At 52.9% G+C, this 20,942-nt stretch overlaps 2 protein-coding genes and 1 pseudogene across 3 annotated transcripts in view; 2 read left to right on the plus strand and 1 right to left on the minus strand.

Annotated features, from left to right (window-relative positions):
• LOC127462841 (zinc finger protein 239-like) overlaps positions 1–20,942 on the plus strand; it is a 300,460-nt gene that overhangs the window by 46,049 nt on the left and 233,469 nt on the right. The window lies entirely within an intron of this gene.
• Positions 1–20,942, plus strand: part of LOC127462836 (zinc finger protein OZF-like) — a 201,213-nt pseudogene that overhangs the window by 45,515 nt on the left and 134,756 nt on the right.
• On the minus strand, positions 3,235–13,135 carry LOC127462833 (zinc finger protein 629-like). Of its 2 annotated transcripts, XM_051771746.1 has the most exons (8): positions 12,980–13,135; positions 12,652–12,850; positions 11,375–11,750; positions 10,935–11,010; positions 10,226–10,746; positions 8,951–9,026; positions 8,424–8,762; positions 3,235–8,171 (listed from the first exon to the last, which is right to left on the minus strand). In XM_051771746.1, the coding sequence occupies exons 3-8, from the start codon at positions 11,570–11,572 to the stop codon at positions 7,672–7,674; spliced, it is 1,710 nt and encodes a 569-aa protein (XP_051627706.1). In that variant the 5' UTR covers positions 11,573–11,750; positions 12,652–12,850; positions 12,980–13,135; the 3' UTR covers positions 3,235–7,671. The 2 variants fall into 2 exon arrangements, with proteins under 2 accessions (XP_051627706.1, XP_051627707.1); XM_051771747.1 differs by lacking the exons at positions 11,375–11,750; positions 12,980–13,135 and having other exon boundaries at positions 12,652–12,971.

Here is a 20,942-nt window from a genome sequence, read left to right on the forward strand (position 1 = left end):
AGACAGTGAATACTCTGACCAGGAACAGGAATGGAGGGTCTCTGCCTTCGGCCAGGAGGAGGAAAGGGATGGTCGGGTCTGCTGGACTGTGTGGGTTGGATGGCCTGGCACGTGGGATCCACAGAGGTAGATATGGGTGCACAGAGCACACTGATGCCATCGAGGCACAGAAGTGCAGAACCCATCTGGATCTCTGGAGTGACAGGGGGATGCCAGGAATTGTCAGTGTTGGAGGCTGAAGTGACTTTAACGGGACAATTGGGAAAAGCACCCCACTGTGACTGGCCCAGAGGCCCCTTGTATCCTTGCCATTGATTACCTCAGGAGGGGAGACTTCAAAGATCCCGAGGGGTATCGATGGGCTTTTGGTGGGGCTACTGTGGCTACAGAGAAGGTCAAACAATTACCTACCCTGCCTGGCCTCTCAAAGGATCCTCCCATCGTGGGATTGCTGCAAGTTGAAGACCAACAAGTGCCCATTGGCACCAGAACAGTGCCCTGAAGGCAGGAGGGCACCAACTGGGACTCCACAATTCCCATTCAGGAACCAGTTCATCGACTGCAGAAACAGGGAGGGATCAGCAGGACCCGCTCACCCTTTAACAGCCCCATATGGCCAGCGTGGAAGTCCAATGGGGAGTGGGGGCTGACAGTGGACTATTGTGGCCTGAAAGAAGTCACGCTGCCTCTGAGTGCTGCTGTGCCGGACGGGCTGGAACTTCAGGATGAGCTGGAGTCAGAGGCAGCCCAGTGGGGCCACAACTGATACTGCCAATGTGTTTTTCTCCATTCCTCTGGCAACAGAGTGCAGACCACGGTTTGCCTTCACCTGGAGGGGTGTCCAGTACACCTGGAATCAAGTGCCCCAGGGGTGGAAGCACAGCCCAACCATCTGCCAGGGACTGATCCAGACTGCGCTGGAACAGGGGGAGCTCCAGAGCACCTGCAATGTATTGAAAATATCACTGTATGGGGCAAAACAGCAGAAGAAGTTCCTGAGAAAGGGAGGAAAATAGTCCAAATTCTTCTCAGAACTGGTCTTGCCATAAAGCAAAGCAAGATAAAGGGACCTGCACGGGAGATTCAGTTCTTGGGAATAAAATGGCAGGATGGACGCTGCCATGTGCCCCTGGATGTAGTAAACAAAATAGCATCTATGTCTCCACCAGCTAACAAGAAGGAAACACAAGCTTTCCTAGGCCTTGTGGGTTTCTGGAGGATGCACATTCCAGGTTACAGTCAGCTTGTGAGCCCCCCTCTGTCGAGTGACCCGGCAGAAGAACCATTTTGAGTGGGGCCTTGAGCAACAACAGGCCTTGGAGCAGATCAAACAGGAGACAGCCCGTGCAGTAGCTCTGGGGCCTGTTGGAACGGGAACAGCTGTGCAAAATATCCTCTACAAGGCAGCTGGGGAGCATGGTCTCACCTGGAGCCTCTGGCACAGAACACCAGGAGAAACCCAAGGTCGACCATCAGGATTTTGGAGCCGGGGTTATCGAGGATCAGAAGCCAACTGAAAAGGACATACTGGCAGCCTCTGAGGGGGTTCGAGCCGCCTCAGAAGTTGCTGGAACAGAAGCGTGTCTCCTCTTGGCACCACGTTTGCCTGTGCTGCACTGGATGTTCAAAGGGAACATCCCCTCAACTCATCATGCAACCAGTGCTCCATGGAGCAAGTGGAGCAAGCTTTGATCACACAGCGAGCCCGAATGGGAAAACCCAGTTTCCCGGGGATCCTGGAAGAGATTATGGACTGGCCAGAAGGCAGGGATTTTGGAGCACTGCCTGAAGAGGTGACTCGTGCCCAAGAAGCACCACCATATAATGAGTTCCCAGAAAATGAAAGAGGGGATGCTCTGTTTACTGATGGATCTTGCTGAGTGGTAGGAAACCATGGGAGGTGGAAAGCTGCTGTGTGCAGTCCCACACGACGGGGCGTTGAAGCTGCTGAAGGGGAGGGCGAGTCGAGCCAGTTTGCAGAAGTGAAAGCCATCCAGCCAGCCCTAAAGATTGCCAAAGGAGAAAAGTGGCCTGTGCTACACCTCTACACTGACTCCTGGATGGTGGCTAATGCCCTGTGGGGGTGGCTACTGCAATGGAAGAAGGCCAATTGGCAATGCAGGGGTAAAGCCATCTGGGCTGCTGCATTGTGGTAGGACATCACTGCACGGGTGGAAAACACGACTCTGAAAGTGCATCACATCAATGCTCCCGTGCCCAAGGGTCGTGCCACTGAAGAACATCAGAACCATAAGCAGGTGGATAAGGCTGCCAAGATTGGAATGGCCCAGGTAGACTTGGACTGGGAGCAGAAGGGTGAGCTCTTTGTAGCCCGATGGGCCCATGGAACATCAGGACACCTGGGAAGGGATGCGAGGTACAGGTGGGCTCGTGATCCAGGGGTCGACCTGACCACGGAGGCCATCACACAGGTCACTCATGAATGTGACACATCTGCGACAATTAAGGGAGCCATGCAAGTAAAATCTGCCTGGAATAGAGGGCGGTGGCTGGGTTTCCAATATGGTGAGGTCTGGCAAATTGATTACATTGGACCACTGCCACAAACACACCAGGGCAAGAGCTACAGACTCACCATGGGGGAGGCAACAACTGGCTGGCTGGAAACATATCCTGTAAACCAGGCCACTGCTCAAAACACCATCTGAGGCCTCGAGAGGCACATTCTGTGCTGACATGGGACCCCAGAGAGAACTGAATCAGATAATGGGACTCACTTCTGGAATAATCTCACAAGTTCTTGGGCAAAGAAACATGGCATTGAATGGATCTATCATATCCCTTATCACCCACAAGCCTCTGGGAAGACTGAGAGGTATAATGGACTGTTGAAAACCATGTTGAGAGCATTATGTAATGGGACATGGAAGCATTGGGAGGCAAATTTAGCTGAGGCCACTTGGCTGATCAGCACCGGGGGATCTGCCAACTGCCCTGGTCCTGCCCAAACAAAACCCCTACACACTGTGGGAGGGGATAAAGTCCCGGTACTACACATGGGGAAGTGGGGGGGAAGTCAGTGTGGGGTTCTCCTCCCATGAGAAAAGGCAAACCCATCCGTGGGATTGTCTTTGCTCAGGGACCAGGGTGTACCTGGTGGGTAATGAGGGAAGGTGGGGAGACCCGCTGTGTGCCTCGAGGAGATTTAACCTTGGGGGAAAGATGATCTGTGTTCTGAGTTGTGTGTTGCAGGAGGTAAAGTAGCAGGAATGACATGAACCAATGAAGAACAAATTGTGTGAGGAGGAAGTGTATCCGAAAAACCGGTCAGACAAACTGCCCAGAGACTTTTGAGCAGCAAAGGTATTTATCAGCAGCGCTGGGAGCAAGTCAGCTATTGCTGGACAAACTTGCTCACCGGCTCCTCAGAAAATCAGCACTTTTATACAATTTTCAGATGTGATTAAATGCATATTCAAACGATTACAACATCTATCAATACATATTAATAATAGGCGGAGTATAGGCGGAGCTTGGGGCGGTGCTTCTCTTGGCTCCCCATTTCGAGGGGTAGTTCCCATCCTCATCCATAGGGCAGGGGTCTCTAACTCATCTTCCTCAGCTTGACCCTTCTTCCTTTCCATTGTTCTTGACCCGCTCACTGAAGCTTGGAAAAGGCCCTGGTTCCAGGCCTATTTCTCCTATTCAAATGTCTACCTGATCCTGTTATACTTCTAATTTATTGCTTCTAAGTCTACTACATGTTCTTGTACTATTCTCTTAAGCTTTGGTCCAGTAAGTAGAACAGAACGGGTAGAGATCGTTTTGGATATTGGTAACTTGTTTGCAGGCCCAAATCTCTCAGTTAACTCTTTGGGGCCTGGCCTCCTATATCATTCCCCCCTTTCTGTTTAGAATTTACGAATTCCTTCGTCAAGTTCTAATGGATTTTGGTAGGTATGCATCACAGCCCACATTATCTGCATCCTTCTAACCATGATGCTTGATTTGTACCATAGCCAAATAATTAGGATCAGCAGTAGAATCATGCTAGCTCCTAAAACCAGTATTGGATGTATCAAATAGTGGAACACTTGTGATGCTGTAGGGGAGTATCCAGTAAAGATGTCCCACCAGTGGTGTTCTCCCACTTTTTCCACTTTGGTTAAAACAGTTTTTATGCTCTCAGTGTTGTGTTCCACTTGCCAGAGCATTTGTTTAGTCGTTCTGTTTACTTCTTGGACCGGTTTTCTATATCAGGATGTTTAAGCATTGCTTTAAAAAGATTAATGTTCATTCCTATTTGTAATTTTGGCACATCATGATATAATATATAATCAGCTTCAATCAATTGTCTAGTTGTCACTGGAACAGTATAATCAAAGTCACAGCCTGTGATTCGAGTAAAATTACATACACAAAAATTGGTACCATTCGTAATTTCATGACAAGCATCTGTAGTAAAATTAGCACAAAAGGTCCTAACACATGCACACCCATTTCCTACATAGTAAACTTGTGATTGGGTTTCAGCATGGGGAAGCATCTCAAAGGTACACAAACTATTCTCAGTATCTAAACATAAATCTTCATTTTCTACTACAGCATTTTCACAGATATATCCTAGTTGTCCTTTAGGAGTACATGCCTCAGGACTGACTGACTGCCACTTTTTCTTGGTGTGATCATGACTTGCCCAAACATTATGGTCTATGGGTCTGATAATTATGTTTTGGTGTATGGCTCCTAATGCCAGGATAGGAAAGATGGTCTTTTCTTTGGCTGCACTAATAGTGAGTACACAGGCTTCAATTTGTTCATGTTGAGGGTTGTAAGTGAAGTTCACTAACTGGCACCATGCTTGGTAATTTTTTTCAAATTGTGTAGTGGAACTGTTTCTAGCTATTATTTCTCTTACCTCCTGTGGCAGTATTCCTGAAGTTCCTTCTCTTAATATTCCTGCAGCTACAGACTGTACCCACTGTTGAGTTTGGAGACATTGTATTGCAAGTGCAAACCTTTTATGGATGGTACCAGCATAGTCGATAATCTTGGTAAAATCCCCTGCAGTGTGGTTGGCTACTAATGTTAGCAACCTACCTGCCAATGATTGTGTTTCTGCCAAAGTAAGCAAAGATGATCTTAAAGGGACTTTGAGTTTTCCCAAATCAGAAGTGATGGCACTTAGTTTATTCACTAACACTTCTTGGTCTATGGTGTTTAGGTCACCTAATCCTGTGCCAAACCATGCATTCCAGCCCTCAAGACTTTGCTGAATATAGGGCTGACAGTCTTTTTGTATGTGTGATATGTTTACTTGAATGTGTTTTTTTTGAACTCTTTTCAGTAAATATGTGGGCTAATTACGTAAGGTCCAGAAAAAGTTAAATTGTGAACACTCTCACAGGTTAAAGAAGGAGTTGTAGAGCTGGTGGTGGTAAACTGATTTATCTAGAGTGAAGGTGTGCCAACATTGATCAGAATCACATGCATGTCCACTTATTACATTTCCGTAGTCATACAGGTAGGTCAGAAATACTTTCACAGAGTTCTGTACAGTAATGTCAATTTTGGGTGACCATCTAATCTGTGAGGGTGGTTTATACGCTTTGCATCCAACTCGAGTTCGTTCTCCAATTTTTCCTGTTAAAACACTTTCGTGGTGTGGGGTACCAGGATTTTACCAATTATTCAGTACCCTCGTTCCTTGGAGGACTATGACAGATGCATTGTACTGGTTTATTTGGGCTGGCTGAGGCAGAAGATCTGGTTGTAAATAAAATAATAGACCAGAGACCCCATTATAGGCCTGAGACCATGATGAGTTCTGGGCAAGGGCTTGATCTAACACCAATGTACTTATCAGTCCAAAGATCAGCACTGAGGAGGTTCAATAGTAGATGCTTCCTCTCCCGAGGTCCATGCTTCCTCCGGAACCCTCTTGACTCGAGAGCAGTGGATCCACGTGGGTTTCTCTTTCACCCAGATCGTGTGGAGGTGGTCATCAACACCTGGAAGGGTCCATCCCACTTCTCCCGTAGTGGATCTCCTGAAAGATTCTTAACATATACCTGATCACCAGGGTTGAATGGATGTAACTTACAGTCAGGCTGCTTGGGTTGGTGTTCTAACACCACTGTAGCATTTTTCTGCAATTGTTTCCCTACAGCCATAACATGATCGTACACATACTGATTACTGATTTGATCTACAGCTTCACTATTCACAGTTTGCATCATGTAGGGTCTGCCCAATAGAATTTCAAATGGACTCAGTTTCTCTTTTGATCTCAGTTTGACCCTTAGCCTGATTAAAGCAATAGGTAAAACTTGATACCAATGAAAATTTGTTTCTTGACATATTTTTGCAATTTGTTGTTTAATGAGATGATTCATCTTTTCTACTTGCCCACTTGCTTGTGGTCTGTAGGGCATATGCAGTTGCCAATTGATTTTTAGTGCTTTACTTATTGCTTGTACAATTCATGCACAAAAGTGTGAACCTCTATCTGAAGACATGCTCTTAGGCATTCCAAACCATGGTATAATCTCATTCAACAAGACTTTAACCACTCCTTTTGATTCATTTTTTTTTTCTACATGGGAAAGCTTCAGGCCATCCAGAAAAAAACTTGTTTCCCTCAAAATAAACAATATTTGGCCAAATACAAACAAAACCAGACCAGACCAGACCAGAGGGGATGTTCCCCTGGAATAGTGTCCTCTCCCATATCCCTGCGAGTGCCGGCGTCCCGCCTTCGGCTTATGGGAATCCAGAACCAGAATAACCAGAACCAGAATAGACAAAACCAGAAACCAGATACAAATACCTTTTATCAATAGGCAGTGTTCTTGTCCAGCCCCCGCAAGAATCCACTGAAGAAGGGATTCTTTTTGCCCTTCAGGTAAAAAGGGGCACCCAAGGGGGTCCCGTCCTCCGAGGGATTCCGCAGTCGGGTGGAGAAGGTGTCCTGTCGTGAGCTGCCAAATGAATCCGAAAAACTTGGTCCGAAAGACTGCTCAGAGACTTTTTTTGTCTTTAAGCAGCAAGGTATTTGTTTATTCAACGTTGGGAGCAAGCCAGCTCACACTGGACAAACTTGCTCAACTTAAAAGTGCAAAAGCAAGCTATTTTATACACTTTAGATACATGGTTACATCATTTATTATACATATTAATAAGTAGGTTGGTCTCTGGGCAGAGTCTTTCCAGACATGCCCAGTCTTCTACTGTGGGGGGCTTCTCCTCAAGCCTTCATCCCTCTGGTGGTCGCCATGGACGTCTTCCTCAATTTGACCTCTTCAATTAGGTGACCTGAATTCTTCAAGCTTGCAAAATCCTAGCTCTGGGCCTTCTAGATCTTATTCAAACATCTAGTTTACCTAACTTATCACTGTGTGTGTGCTACTCCTATTCTTTCTATATGAAGGCCTTTGGTCCAGTGAGCAGAACAGAACATATTAACCAGTGCTCCTAAAATGTTCTTCCAGCAACACAGGTATTGGGGTTTCTTAGCAGGCCAAGATATTTCAGTTAACTCTTTTAGGCCTGGCTCCTGTTTCATGGGCAAGGGGACTGGCCCTTTGTGGTCGAAAGGGATGGACTGACAGTCACTGGACTCCAGGGGTTGCCTCCCCATCAGGGGCTTCATTCAGGGTGGAAGCAGCAGCTGAAGCTCTTCCTGCAGTCGGGGCACACATACAGCTTCCCTTACCGGTGGGTCTGTTGGTGTGAGGTCAAGGCAGAGTTCCTGGGGAAGCTCTTCCCACACTCCCCACACTTGTAGGGTCTCTCCCCGGTGTGGATGCGCCGGTGGGTGACGAGGTGGGAGTTCTGCCTGAAGCCCTTCCCGCAGTCAGTGCAGCGGAAGGGCCTCTCATCCGTGTGCGTCCGCTGGTGCAGGAGGAGATGTGAGCTGGTCTGAAACCTCTTCCCACATTCCAAGCACTTGTAGGGCCGTTCCCCGGTGTGGATGCTCTGGTGTCGGATCAGGGTAGACTTGTCTGTGAAGCTCTTCCCACATTCCACACACATGTAGGGTCGTTCCCCACTGTGGATGCGCTGGTGGGTGAGGAGGTGGGTGCTCAGCCTGAAGCTCTTCCCACATTCCCCACACGGGTAGAGCCGTTCTCCAGTGTGGATGTGCTGGTGTTGGATCAGGGTAGAGTTGTACCTGAAGCTCTTCCCACATTCCCCACACGTGTAGGGCCCTTCCCCAGTGTGGATGTGCTGGTGGGTGCGGAGGGTGGAGCTGTTCCTGAAACACTTCCCACATTCCCCACATGGGTAGGGCCGTTCCCCGCTGTGGATGTGCTGGTGTTGGATCAGGGTAGAGTTGTACCTGAAGTTCTTCCCACATTCCTTACATGTGTAGGGCCGTTCCCCAGTGTGGATGTGCTGGTGTTGGATTAGGTCAAAGCTGTCCCTGAAGCTCTTCCCAAATTCCCCACATGGGTAGGGACGCTCCCCATTGTGGATGTGCTGGTGTCGGATCAGGTTGAAGCTCTGTCTGAAGCTCTTCCCACATTCCAAGCACCTGAAGGCCTTCTCCCTGCTGGGAGGCTGCTCAGGGACCACCAGCTCAGAGCTCTGGCTCAAGCTCTGGCCGCCTTCCCAGCACAGGCTGGCTCTTTCCTCCTCAGAGCACCCTGGGCTGGCTTTGGAGCCCCTCCTGCGGGGGGATCTCCGGCCCTTTTCCTCCCCGCTGCCTTCCTGCGCCGGGGAGCCCTTCAAAACGGCCTCTCCCACCAGGCTCTGCCGGGGGGATTTGTCCTCCGGGCTCTCCGTCCTCAGCTCGGGGCCTGGGGCAGGAAGCAAGAAGGACAGGCAGGGGATTTGCCTCCGGCCCACAGGGAAGGCCAAGGACATCCCCCCAACTCCGGCCCCGGCAGGACGGCGGCGCCAGCGGGGTTGTCCTGCAGCCGGGGCCATGCTCGGCTGACAGAGCCAGCACAACACCCGCCCAAAGGGACACTGACTTCCTCCTCACCTGCCTGGGGGGCCCAAGGCATCTTCCTCTTCCTCGCAGCCTCCTCCATCTGCCCAAGCTTTGGGAAGGACAAATCCTGATAGGGGAGAAAACAAGGGCTGAGTGTGTTGGCTTGGGGGTTCCTCCTGCCCAAGTCCATCTCTAGAACTCACCGGGCATCCTGTGTCTATAAAAACCTCCAAAACACTAAGATTCAGCCCAGAAAACCCAAACCAGCGAGATTCAGGCAACAATCCCCCAGAAAGGGTGAGATGAACCTCCCCCACAAATAGCAAAAAGTTAGGGTTCAGCCAAACAATACTCCAAACTATGAACATTCAGCCCAAAAAAACTCTCTCAGAAGTTCCCCCTCTCTGCTCTGTCCCCCCCTGCAGTTTGGAGGGTCTCTCCTGTCTGGAGTGCTGGGGGTCCCACTCAGGGATGCTGGGAGTGTTGGGGGTCCCAAGGGTCCCTTCTCCTCTGACTATTGCCTTCGGGGTGTCACGTTCCCAGACATTCCCCTTCTCCAAGTTCTCCACTCTGTTGTCCCAGGGATCCCAGGGGTCCCCACTGTCCAGGCTTCCCCTTCTCCACACCCCGTTTCAGGCTCCCGGGGGTCCCAGGGCTCCTCCCTCTCCGTGCTCCCCCCTCCAGGCTCCCGGGGGTCCCCCAGCTCCGCCATCGCCCCGCTCTGCCCTCCACACTCGGCACCTCCCGGGCTCCACACCCACCCCCGGCACTCCCGGGGGTCCCAAACCCGCTGTGTCCCCCCCGCCGGCACCGGGCTGACAATGGAGCCGTTGGGGCCTGACCCAGCAACACCAACCCCCACCGTGGGGGGGACCCACATCCCCCACCCACCGCCAGGGCTCTGCCCCCAACCCAGCCCAGCACCCCCAAAAAACACCTCCTGAACACCCCCAAGAGCCCCCAAGGGCACAGCCCTGCACAAGGGCCGGTTGTGCCCAAGGCACCCAAACAGCCCCACAGGTGGGGGGACACCAGAAACTGCCCCAGGGCAACGAGAGCAGGGAGTGGATCGGGCCCCCTGACACGTGGGTGGGCTCTGGGTTCAGCCTGACCAGGGGCAATTTGGCACCAACAGCACGGCCCTGAACGCTGGCTCGGCACAGGGGGCCCGAGCTCCCCCCTCTCCAGGCTCTCGGGGCTCTCAGAGCTCCCCCCTCTCTCCAGCCTCCCTCGCTCTCCAGGGATCAAGGCATGGGGACACGGAGGAACCCCCACGGCAACCCCGCTCTTTGAATCCCCCCCCTCCCTTTAGCCCCCCTCTCCCACCCTTTTCTCGGGATGTTTTCCAGTGTGGATTTGCTGGTGTCGGATGAGGTGGGAACTCTGCCTGAAGCTCTTTCCACATTCCCCACACGTGTAGGGCCGTTCCCCAGTGTGGATGCGCTGGTGTCGGATCAGGGTGGAGCTGTCCCTGAAGCTCTTCCCACATTCCCCACATGGGTAGGGACGTTCCCCGGTGTGGATGTGCTGGTGAGTGAGGAGGCGGGTGCTTATCCTGAAGCTCTTCCCACATTCCAAGCACCTGAAGGGCTTCTCCCTGCTGGGAGGCTGCTCAGGGACCACCAGGTTGGAGCTCTGGCTCAAGCTCTGGCCGCCTTCCCGGCACAGGCTGGCTCTTTCCTCCTCAGAGCACCCTGGGCTGGCTTTGGAGCCCCTCCTGCGGGGGGATCTCCGGCCCTTTTCCTCCCCGCTGCCTTCCTGCGCCGGGGAGCCCTTCAAAACGGCCTCTCCCACCAGGCTCTGCCGGGGGGATTTGTCCTCCGGGCTCTCCGTCCTCAGCTCGGGGCCTGGGGCAGGAAGCAAGAAGGACAGGCAGGGGATTTGCCTCCGGCCCACAGGGAAGGCCAAGGACATCCCCCCAACTCCGGCCCCGGCAGGACGGCGGCGCCAGCGGGGTTGTCCTGCAGCCGGGGCCATGCTGGGCTGACAGAGCCAGCACAACACCCGCCCAAAGGGACACTGACTTCCTCCTCACCTGCCTGGGGGGCCCAAGGCATCTTCCTCTTCCTCTCAGTCTCCTCCATCTGCCCAAGCTTTGGGAAGGACAAATCCTGATAGGGGAGAAAACAAGGGCTGAGTGTGTTGGCTTGGGGGTTCCTCCTGCCCAAGTCCATCTCTAGAACTCACCAGGCATCCTGTGTCCATAAAAACCTCCAAAACACCAAGATTCAGCCCAGCAAAAATGCAAACCATCAATATCCAGGCAAAAAATCCCTCAAAAATAGCAAGATGAACCCTCCCCAAACTGCAAAAAGTTAGGATTCAGCCAAAAAGTTCTCCAGAATATGGAGATTCAGCCCAAAGAACAGTGTTTAATTAGGAGAATGAGGTGAATAAGATCATTTCATGAGCACTTGATTGAGTTGCTTTATATTAATCAAAAGCTGTATTAATGCAGTATCACTTCAAACTCACCAGGGCTGTTCCTCGAGGTTCTCTGGCCCCCTGCCAGTCCAGGGCTGTTTCTCCAAACCACCAATCCAAGAGTGCCAAATGCCCTGGTTGGTCAGTGCCGGCTGGGGCAGCGGGCACTCGGTGAGGGGATGAGAAAACTGCACCCAGGGCTGGGCTGAAAGAGGCTTCAGCACCACTTCTGATGGCCCAGGGCAGCATCTGGCTTCTCCCAAACAGAGAGAGGGCACTTGTTCCTCTGCAGGGAGTCAAGGGCAGGAGGGTGACTCCTGCTGCATGGATGGAATGGCAGAGGATCCCTTGGGTCCCCAGGATGGACCAGCACTTGGAGATACAAACTGCCCTGGGGCTCAGGATGCAGCTGCCAGCACAGATTTCCCTGCAAAGTCTGCAGGGAGTCAAGCTCTGGAGAGGAGATTGTGCCCCATGGATGGGATTCCAGAGGCTCCCTCAGGTCCCCAGCAGGAATCAGCAACCAGGAAGAGACACAAAAGGCCCCCACGAAGATTTCTGGGGGAGGGTCCTGTAGGGAGGGGACAGTGTCACCCCACCAGGGCAGGGCTGGCAAGTGGGAGGCTGCTCCAGGGCTCTGCAAGAGGCCTTGTGCTCTGCCCGGCCCCAGCACTGGCTGGTACCAACACCCCTGGCTGCCCCCGGCCCTGGGCAGCTCTGCTGCCACAGGCTGTGCCCTCACCGTGGCCCTGCAATGGCCCTGCCTGTCCCTCACCCGGGGCCCTGCCCACATCCCTGCCCCTTGGCTCTCTCTGCCAGCTCAGTGTGGGGCACACGGGCTGGGGGTCCCTCCCAAGCCCCCCGGGCAGCCGGCGTTGGCTGGGGGGATGTGAGGGCTGGGCCTGCTCAGCACAGCCCCGGCCTCGTGCCCAGCGCCTCTTTCCTGCCCCACACAAGAGCTTCCCGGCCCCCCAGGGCTCCCCTGCTGCTGCCTCTGCTCCTGGCCCTGCCTTTGCTGCTCCCTTGGCTGGGGCAGCGTCTGCAGGGGGGGATGGAGCAGCTTCAGCTCCAGGGCACTTCCTGGGGGGAGCTCAGCCCGGGGGGACGGGCAGGGACCTGATGGGGATGGACAGGGGCCAGCAGGGACAGCCAGGGCCTGCAGGGGAAGGCACAGGGACAACCTGGCCCCCCACACTGCCAGGGCTGTCTCTGCTCCTCCTTGCAGGCTCCGTGGCCAGGCACAGTTGGTGTTCCTGGGTGCCCACCATCTCAGCACTTGCAGCCGCTCAAATCAGCGCCCGCAGCTCTGCAGCAAAGCCCCAGCTCACCTGGCACACAGGGCATGGACACAGCACCTGCTCGGGGATGGGCACACACAGCTTTGTGCCTTCCCCACCACGGGGCTCTCCTTCCTCAGCAGCACCTCTGCCTTGCACTTATTCTCAGGCTCACCTCAGGGACAGCTCTGGGCTCACCTCCGCGCCACTTCTCAGCCTCACCTCAGGGCCTGGGCTCAAGGACAGGAACCTGCAGGGAGGGGACATCATGTGCAAGCTGAGGGCTGCCTGCTTGCACTGGGCTGGGGGCTTCTTTCTCCTTCTACAGCCAGCCCAGAACTTGTCCTGCTTTTCTAACACCACACATTTACAGACTAACCTTGCAGATAGATATGGACAGACATCTCTATCACCCTGGGGATGGAGCCTCAAGCATGTGCTGCCACAGGAATGGGAATCAGAGAATCACAGAATCAGCCACGTTGGAAAAGACCTCTGAGATCATCAAGTCCAACCCTGGATCCAACCCTGCTGTGCTTCCCAGACCATGGCAGAGGCCACATCCACTCTCACCTTCAACACCTCCAGGGACGGGGACTCCACCCCCTCCCTGCCCAGCCCATTCCAAGGCCTGATTACTCTCTCAGCAAAAAATTCCTTCCCAATATCCAACCTAAACCTCCCCTGGCACAGCTCCAGACCCAGCCCTCTTGTCCTACTGCTGCTTCCTGGCAGAACAGCCCCATCCCCACCTGGCTACACCCTCCTGGCAGGGACTTGCAGAGAGTCAGGAGGTCTCCCCTGAGCCTCCTCTTCTCCAGCCTCTGCACCCCCAGCTCCCTCAGCCTCTCCTCACACACTTGTGCTCCAGAGCCCTCCTGCCTTCCAGCACATCAACACACCCCCAGCTCGGTGTCAGCTGCACATTTGCTGATGAAATGCCTGGTTCTGCAGCAGCTGCAGATGCTCAAGGGGCAGCAGGACCAAGTCAGGGGCCTGGGGGGGCCTGGGGGGCTTTGGGGTGTGGGAGGGTCCTGGGGGAGCTGGGGAGGGGCTTTGGGGATTGGGGGGACAGACCAGGACAGACCAGTACCTCCTCACTGCTCCCCAGATCTCTCCTGGAGCTGGGCCACGTTGTCGTCGGACACCTGAGCCCCCCCAGTGCCCTCCCAGTACAGCCCAGTGCCCCCAGTACAGCCCACTGTGTTCCTGTCCCAGGGTGCCAGGTGATCCCTCTTTGGGGGGGGGTTGGAAGGGATTTGAGGGGGGGGCTGGGAGAGAGTGGGGGGGATCTGAGGAGTTTGGATGGGGAGTTGGGGGTTTTTGAGTGGCTTTGTGTGCATTTAGGGGAGTTAAAAGAGGTCTTGGGGGGTCAAAGGGATCAGTGGGGGAGGGGATTAAAGGGAAAATGGGGGTTAGGGGACATTTGGGGGGGGTTAATGGGGCCTGGGGGGGGAGAGGAGGGGCTGCACCATGAGCAGGTGAATCCTGAGACTCCCTTGGTGTCCCCAAGACCCTCTTGGTGTCCCTAATTCCCCCTTTGACACGCCAAGACAACCCTGGTGTCTCCAGTGTCCCCAGGGCCTCCCCATGGCCATTATTCCCCCCTTGACACCCCCAATTCCATTGTCCCCAAATCCCTTTTCACTGTCCCCACTGTCCCCAAACCCCATCCCCGATGTCCCCAACCCTCCATCTCACCCCAGGAGCCCCCCTTGGACCCTCTGACCACAAAAACACACCCCCCCACCTTGCTCACAGAAAGGCCAAGGGCATCTGGGGACACACTGGGGACAGTTGGGGGGCTTTGGGGGGCACTGGGTGATTACTGGGGGATACTGGGACACACTGGGGGGAACCAGGGGGCACTGGGAGGGACTGGGGGGATACTGAGGGACACTGGGAGGGCACTGGGAGGGATTAGAGGTGAACTGGGGCACACTGGGGTCACTGGCAGAGAACTGGGGAGTTACTGGGGGATTACCAAGACACATAGGGGGACACTGGCTGGTTACTGGGCCATACTGGGGGTTACTGGGTGCACACTGGAGGATCACTGGGCCATACTGGGGGGCAGTGGGAGGTCACTGGGACACACTGGGTGGTCACTGAGGGGGTTACTGGGCTGTACTGAGGATCACTGGGAGGTCACTAGAATATATTGGGAGCACTGGGATCCCCTTACCCGAAAGTGGTACATCTCCCCCCTGCACTTTAGGGGGCAACCCCAGGACCCCTCCTCTGGGGGCTGGGGGACCCCATGAACCCCACTGCTGGGCTTTAGTGGACTCCCGGGCCCCCCTGTGGGGTCTCTGTGTGGGACAGGCATTGGGATCCCCTTTCCCTGGGGTCGGTCCTCCGACACAGAGACCCCATAAAATCCCCTCAGAACCCCTGAAATCCCCTCAGAAATCCACCTCTGGACCCATCAAAACCTCCTCAAGGACCCCACAAATCCCCTCAGAGACCTCATCCCCCCCCCCCGGACCCCCTAAACCCTCTCAGTGACCTGCAAAACCCACCTGGAATCCCCAGGCCTTTTCAGGGACCCCAAAAACCCCCTCAGGGACCCTCAAAACCGTCTGGGACTCCCGAAATCCCACTAGAAACCCCCAAACTTGCTTCAAAGAGCCCCCCAAGGCCCCCCCCAGGACCTCCCAGTTCCCTCGGAGACTCCAAAACTCCCTCAGGGATTCCCAAACCCATTCAGGGACCATCAACGCCCCCACACCTTAAGTCCCCTCAGGACACTAAATCCCCTCACAGACCCCCCAAAACCTCCTCAGGGACCCCCCAGGGACCCCAAAACCACACAACAGCAGAACAGCTTTCTGTAAAGGAAGGGAGCAGAGAATCTGAGAAGGAGGAGACCAAGGAAAAACTGAAGCAAAGCAATAAAATCATCCTGGCCCTTGCAATTTTTCCTTCACCTTTTTCTCACTTTTCCCCTTTTTAGGGTTCTTTTTTTGTTTGGTGGTTTTGATTTTTTTTTCCCGAGGGACTTTCTCGGAATCGAATCGACCATCCGGGTTCTTGGGAGGCCCCCGGGCCCCGCGGCCCCCGAGAGGGTTCCAAGGCCCCGCGCTCTGACCCTCGGGAACCCCCGAACCCCCCCGCCAAACCCTCCCGAGCCCTCCAGCCTTTCCACCCACAGCCGCGCTCCCCGCAGCCCCCGAGGGGACCCCCAGACCCCGCTCTCCCGCACCCCCCGCCAGCTCTTACAGCACAATGCGGGCCCCGCCGCCATCACCGATTCCCGGAAGTCAACACGGCGCTCTGCGCGCGCACCGCCTTTAGAGAACACCGCCGCAGCCAATCAGCGCGCGGCCACGCCCCCGCACGGCCACGGCCGCGCCTGCGCACTGTGCGGGGCACCACGGGAGTTGTAGTCCTTGCGGCGGGTCACAGCGGCCATTTGCACGTGAGCGGAGTGAGGATAATACGTTTTTCGGTTTTCTTCTTTTTCTATCTTTTCTTTTTTTCCTCTTCTTTCTTTTTTCTTTCTTTTTTTTCTGCTTTCTTTTTTCCCCATTTTTCTTTCACGTTTTTTCCCTTTTTTCTTTTTTCTTTTTTTTTTTAAATTATTTGTCTCATTTTTCCCTCTTTTTTCTGTCTTTTTTTTCTCTTTTTTTCTCCTTTTTCTCCTTTTTCTTCTTTTTTGTCTTTGTATTTACTTTTTTTCTTTCTTTTCCCCCTTTTTCCTTTTTTTTTTCCATTGTTCTCTATCAGTTGTATTTTCAAGGAAGACTTAAACACAGATCAAAAAAAATCTCCAGGTACACATCTTATGAGAACAGATAATCTGCCATTGTTTTAGGCTCGTGAGGATTCCCAAGATCACAAACACTGAGACACTAAGGGTGGAAGCCAAGCAACTTTATCCTGCCCCTTGCCAGAGCGTTCAATCCACACCCAGCCCTGGATTTCTGGGAAGCTGCTGGGCAGGAGCAGGAGATGGAGCTGGTGCTCAGGAGGGGCAGGCAGGCCCTGCACCTTCTGTTAGAGGCACTTCAATGATCCAGGAGATCCAGCGGTTCCAGGGCTGTGTGTCCATTCTTCAGCCATCCAGCCCCGGCGCGGCCCCCGACCTCGAAGCGCCCCCCTGGATGCCCAAGTGTCCCCTAAATGTCCCCCCCAAAACTGCCCCATAAGTGCCCCCCAGGATCCCCAAGTGTCCCCCCAGTACCAACTCTTTATTCCTGTTTATTATTTCCCTTCCTGGGTGTCTAAAACATTTCTGGCACGGTTTTGCCTTGGGGGAGCTGAACCTCATTGCTGGCAGCGGGGACTTGGCTCACAGCTGAGGAGTGTCTGTTACCAAAGGTGAACCTTATAAGTTTCAGATTGTGGCAAAAAAGGAAGAAAAACCCCTCTTTGCTGTGTGCAGCCAGTTCTGTGAGCAAAGCAGGACCCAGGAGACTGAGCGGAGACAGGATGGGGTTGGGAAATGTGGAGCAAGGTTGTCCACACTGTGTCAGACCTCAAGGGAAAGCTCCAACCAGTCCAAACCTCCTTAGGAGAGACCCTGGATCCATATCAATCAGAGAAAGCTGCAATCAACTCTTCTCAAAGGAGAAAAGTAATAAACTACACCCTTGAAAATTAGAATGCATGTTTATTAGAACCTCTTTGAAGTATTTCTGCATTTTAAGAAAACTTCCTAATTAACTGCACTAGACTAGAGGAAAATCAAGGCAGAGCTGTGGTTTCTTAGCACTTGATGGATTTTAAGGACCCCCGTGGTCCCCACAGTGCACTTGGTGCTGAGTCCTTGAACCTCAGGTGAGGTTCTCCTCTGAGAGGAGATTGCACAAACCTTTCCATGAGTCCAAGTCAGAAGAGAAACTCAAAGTATCTCAAAGCATTCATGGGTCCCACTGAGGGCCATTCCCAATCCAGGCTCCTCAAGGACTCCTTGAAGGAGATCACTGCAGGCCATGATTGCACAAATCTGTCACAGACTTTGTGTCAAAAGCAAAAGCCAAAGTGCCCTTAAAAACTGAGCTACTTCAAAGAATTAATGAGCCCCACAGAGAGTCACAACTGACAAAGCCTCTCAAGGGACTCATTAGAGCAGGTAATTGCAGAGGATTGCACAAACCTCTCAGACACTGAGTGTGGAAAGCAGAACACAAAGTCCTGTGAAAACCCTGCGGTCCCTGAAGCATTAACGAGCCCCACTGGGTGTCCCAACTGACAGAGTCTCTCAGGGGACTAATTAGAGCAGGTCATTGGAGGCCGTGACTGAACAAACCTCTCAGAGGCTCAGTGCCAAAAAAAGTACCTCAATAAACCCTGAGTGCCTTGAAGCATTAACGAGCCCCCCTGAGGGTTGTCACTGCCTGAGGCTCTCACGGGACTCGTTACAGCAGAGAATTGGAGGCCGTGGTTGCACAAACCTCTCAGAAATGCAAAATGAAAAGAAAAACCCAAATTGCTCTGAAAATCCTGCAGTCCCTTGAAGCCTTAAGGAGCCCCCCAAGGGCCATTCCTGACAAAGCCTCCCCAGGGACTCTCCAGCAGATCCTTGGAGGCCGTGGGTGCAGGGAGGCAAAGGCTCTGGGCAGCAGCTCAGGTGCTGAGAAAAGCCTGGCTTGGCTTTGCGGAAGTTTCCTTCCTTTTCAGGCTTCCTCCAGCTTTGGGAAACGCTGCCTGTGAGATTGGCACCACCTAAGAAGGGCTCTGGTAGGTTCCTGGGAGCAAAACTGGCCTGCCCTGGGCTCCACCCGAGATCTTTGGAGCACAAAGACACCTGAGAGTTAAAAAGAGGAGGCTGCATCTTTGACAACATTTGGGAACAAGCAGGGATTGCTGGTATGTGGAGAATCTGCATGGGAATGGTTGCTTTGAGTTAAAGCATTAAATTAAAATAAATGTGGGTGTCTCAATGGTTTGTTTGGGTTTTAAATAAGAATATTTAATTTTTCTGTATATTTATGTTATGAAGTTGGTAGATTAGAAAACAATCATAGTGACTTTTCTCTCATGCAAACTTTAATTGGATCTTGGAAATTTTGAATGACACCTCTATGAGACAGATAAAACTCACGGGAAAATGGCACAAATACTGTGGGAAAACATGAAAAGTATTAGGATGACATGTTTGTGTGAATTCAGTTTTTTCTCTTGAAAAAATGCCCTGTGCTTGTCCCTTGGCTAATTGGATACTTGATGTTTTCTGACCTGCTGTTGTCATCAGTGACACCTCCGAGTTTAAGAAGACTTCTCAGTGGGTGTTGGAAGGGCTCAGGAATCCCAGGGACAGAGCAGCAAGGTTGGGAATGTTGGATTATCAGTGACTCTTTCAGAAGTTATAAAAACCTGACCTGTTCAGGCAAATCAGGTACCGTGGGGAGATCACCCTCTTTGAACCACTTTCTTCTCTGGATGACTGAAAACTTCAGGACACACTGGCACTGCTTGCATGAACCTGTCTTTTAGCACAGTTAGGAACCCTGGTTATTGTTGCATAAACCATTGCTTCCCTGTCCTGCTAAAATGCCCCACGGATGCATCAGAGCCACTGGATTCCCTGGAAGAGAGAAGCCTGGTTTACTTCCAAAGGGATTCACCCCTCACCATGCAAAGGTGAATGATTCAGATCTTGGACAGTCTCCCAGATCTCTGTGTGCTGACAGAGTGCCAGGGGATGAGCTCCCACATGTGAGGAGAGCTGGGATTAATCTCTCTCACCAAGGTCTAAGAACTGAGCCACGCCTTGCCTTGCTTTGTTTGGATTGCCTTGCCTTGCTTCCCAGTTTTCATCACTTTCCTCCTTTTTCACCCTCTTTCTTCTCAGTGTTCTTACATTTAATGCATCTCTTCAAGATCTGGAGAAGGAATGGAAGCCAGACTGTTCTGCAAGGGGCAGACACTGCAGCCACAGGGCCTGTGCTTCCCGGTGTTCCTGCTCATCTACCTGGTGGTGCTGGCAGGGAACAGCCTGGTTGCCTCCTCACTGTGCTGGACTCCAGCCTGCACAGCCCCACGTGCTTCTTCCTGAGGAACTTGTCCTTCCTGCAGGTCTGCTACACCTCCATTACTGCCAAAAATGCTGCTGTGTCTCCTGAGGGCAGATGGCAGGATCTCCTTCCCTGGCTGTGCTGCCCAGCTGTATTTCCTGGTTCTGCTGGGCAGCACCCAAAGCCTTCTCCTGGCTGCCATGGCCTACGAGTGCTCCATGGCCGTGTGCCACCCCTGCCCTGTGCCCTGGCCATGAGCAGGGGCTCTGCACCAGGCTGCTGCTGGGCTCCTGGGGGGCTGTGGCACCAGTGCAGGTAGGACAGACCTACCAGCTGTTCCCTTTGCCCTTCTGTGCATCCCGTGACCTTCCTCACTTCTTCTGGGACGTCCCCCCGCTGCTGGACCTGGCCTGTGCAGACACGTTCTGGAACCAAGTGGGGCTGCACACCATCACCCTGGGTTTTGTAATCCTCCCCTTCTGCTTGATGGTTCTGTCTTACATTAAAATTGTCAGGGCAATTCTGAAACCCCCCTCAGTTCTGGGCAGGCACAAAGCCTTTTCCACCTGCTCCTCACACCTCGGGGTGCTGACACTCTTCTATGGCTCAGCCACAGTTGTCTACTTAAAGGGACACTCGAGGGATTCTGGAGATCCTGACAAATACTCTGCCCTGTTTGACACAGTTGTGCCTCCCATGTTTAACCCTCTCATCTATATTCTGAAGAATAAGGAAGTGAGAATGGCCTTGAAGAGACTCCTGTGGACAAAGTGATCCTACAGAGGGTGTAAAATGGTCCCAAATGCCACAAGTCCCACTGGGGTATGTGGTTGCCTGAACAAAGCATCCCATATTCACTCCAACAAAACCATGTGTTCCAACCTGGCTTTCCTCCTTCTCCAGGAGGGGAAAGGTGTCCTGAGGCATTCCTGTTATGTCCTGCCCTGCCATGACATCTTTGTCCTTCAGAGCACCTTCAGTACCCCAAAAGAGTTCAATGCCAAGAGCTCCTTCCAGCTGGGTCTGACCAATGTAACGTGAAGGGGAACCAGTGCAATTGTGGTCAGTCATCAGTGAGCCCCAGAGGTGACACAACCCATGAGAGGTGACTCCCCTTGGGTTTGAGAAATCCCCTGCTAGCCCTCATGGCCTATGGAGTGTCCCTGTGTGGAATCAGCTTAAAAAGCTAAAGGATACAAAAGTTACCCTGCCCTGCTATGAAATCTTGCACTGAGTTCTGTAAGGCTTGAGTAACTTGGCATACAGAATAAAAAAATTATAATTATTAAAAACCCACCAAGGGGGCAGTTCAGCACCAGAACAGGGTCCCAGAGACTTGTGGAGTTTCCATCTGTCAAGGCTGAGCAATGTCAGCCAGAC

This window comes from Manacus candei, unplaced genomic scaffold (genome assembly GCF_025592945.1).
Source record: "Manacus candei isolate 608988 ecotype Guabito, Panama unplaced genomic scaffold, ASM2559294v1 h1tg000142l, whole genome shotgun sequence".
Classification (NCBI taxonomy): Eukaryota; Metazoa; Chordata; class Aves; order Passeriformes; family Pipridae; genus Manacus; species Manacus candei.

Bases quoted from the DNA above. Each gene is read 5' to 3' on its own strand.
- LOC127462833 (XM_051771746.1), bottom strand. From the start codon at position 11,572: ATGCTGCCCTGGGCCATCAGAAGTGGTGCTGAAGCCTCTTTCAGCCCA. The intron at 9,027-10,225 runs GTGGGAGAGGGG...CTCCCCTATCAG, and splicing joins GAAAACATCCCGAGAAAAGG to GATTTGTCCTTCCCAAAGCT. The intron at 8,172-8,423 runs GTCCCTACCCAT...ACACTGGGGAAG, and splicing joins GCACATCCACAATGGGGAGC to GGCCCTACACGTGTGGGGAA.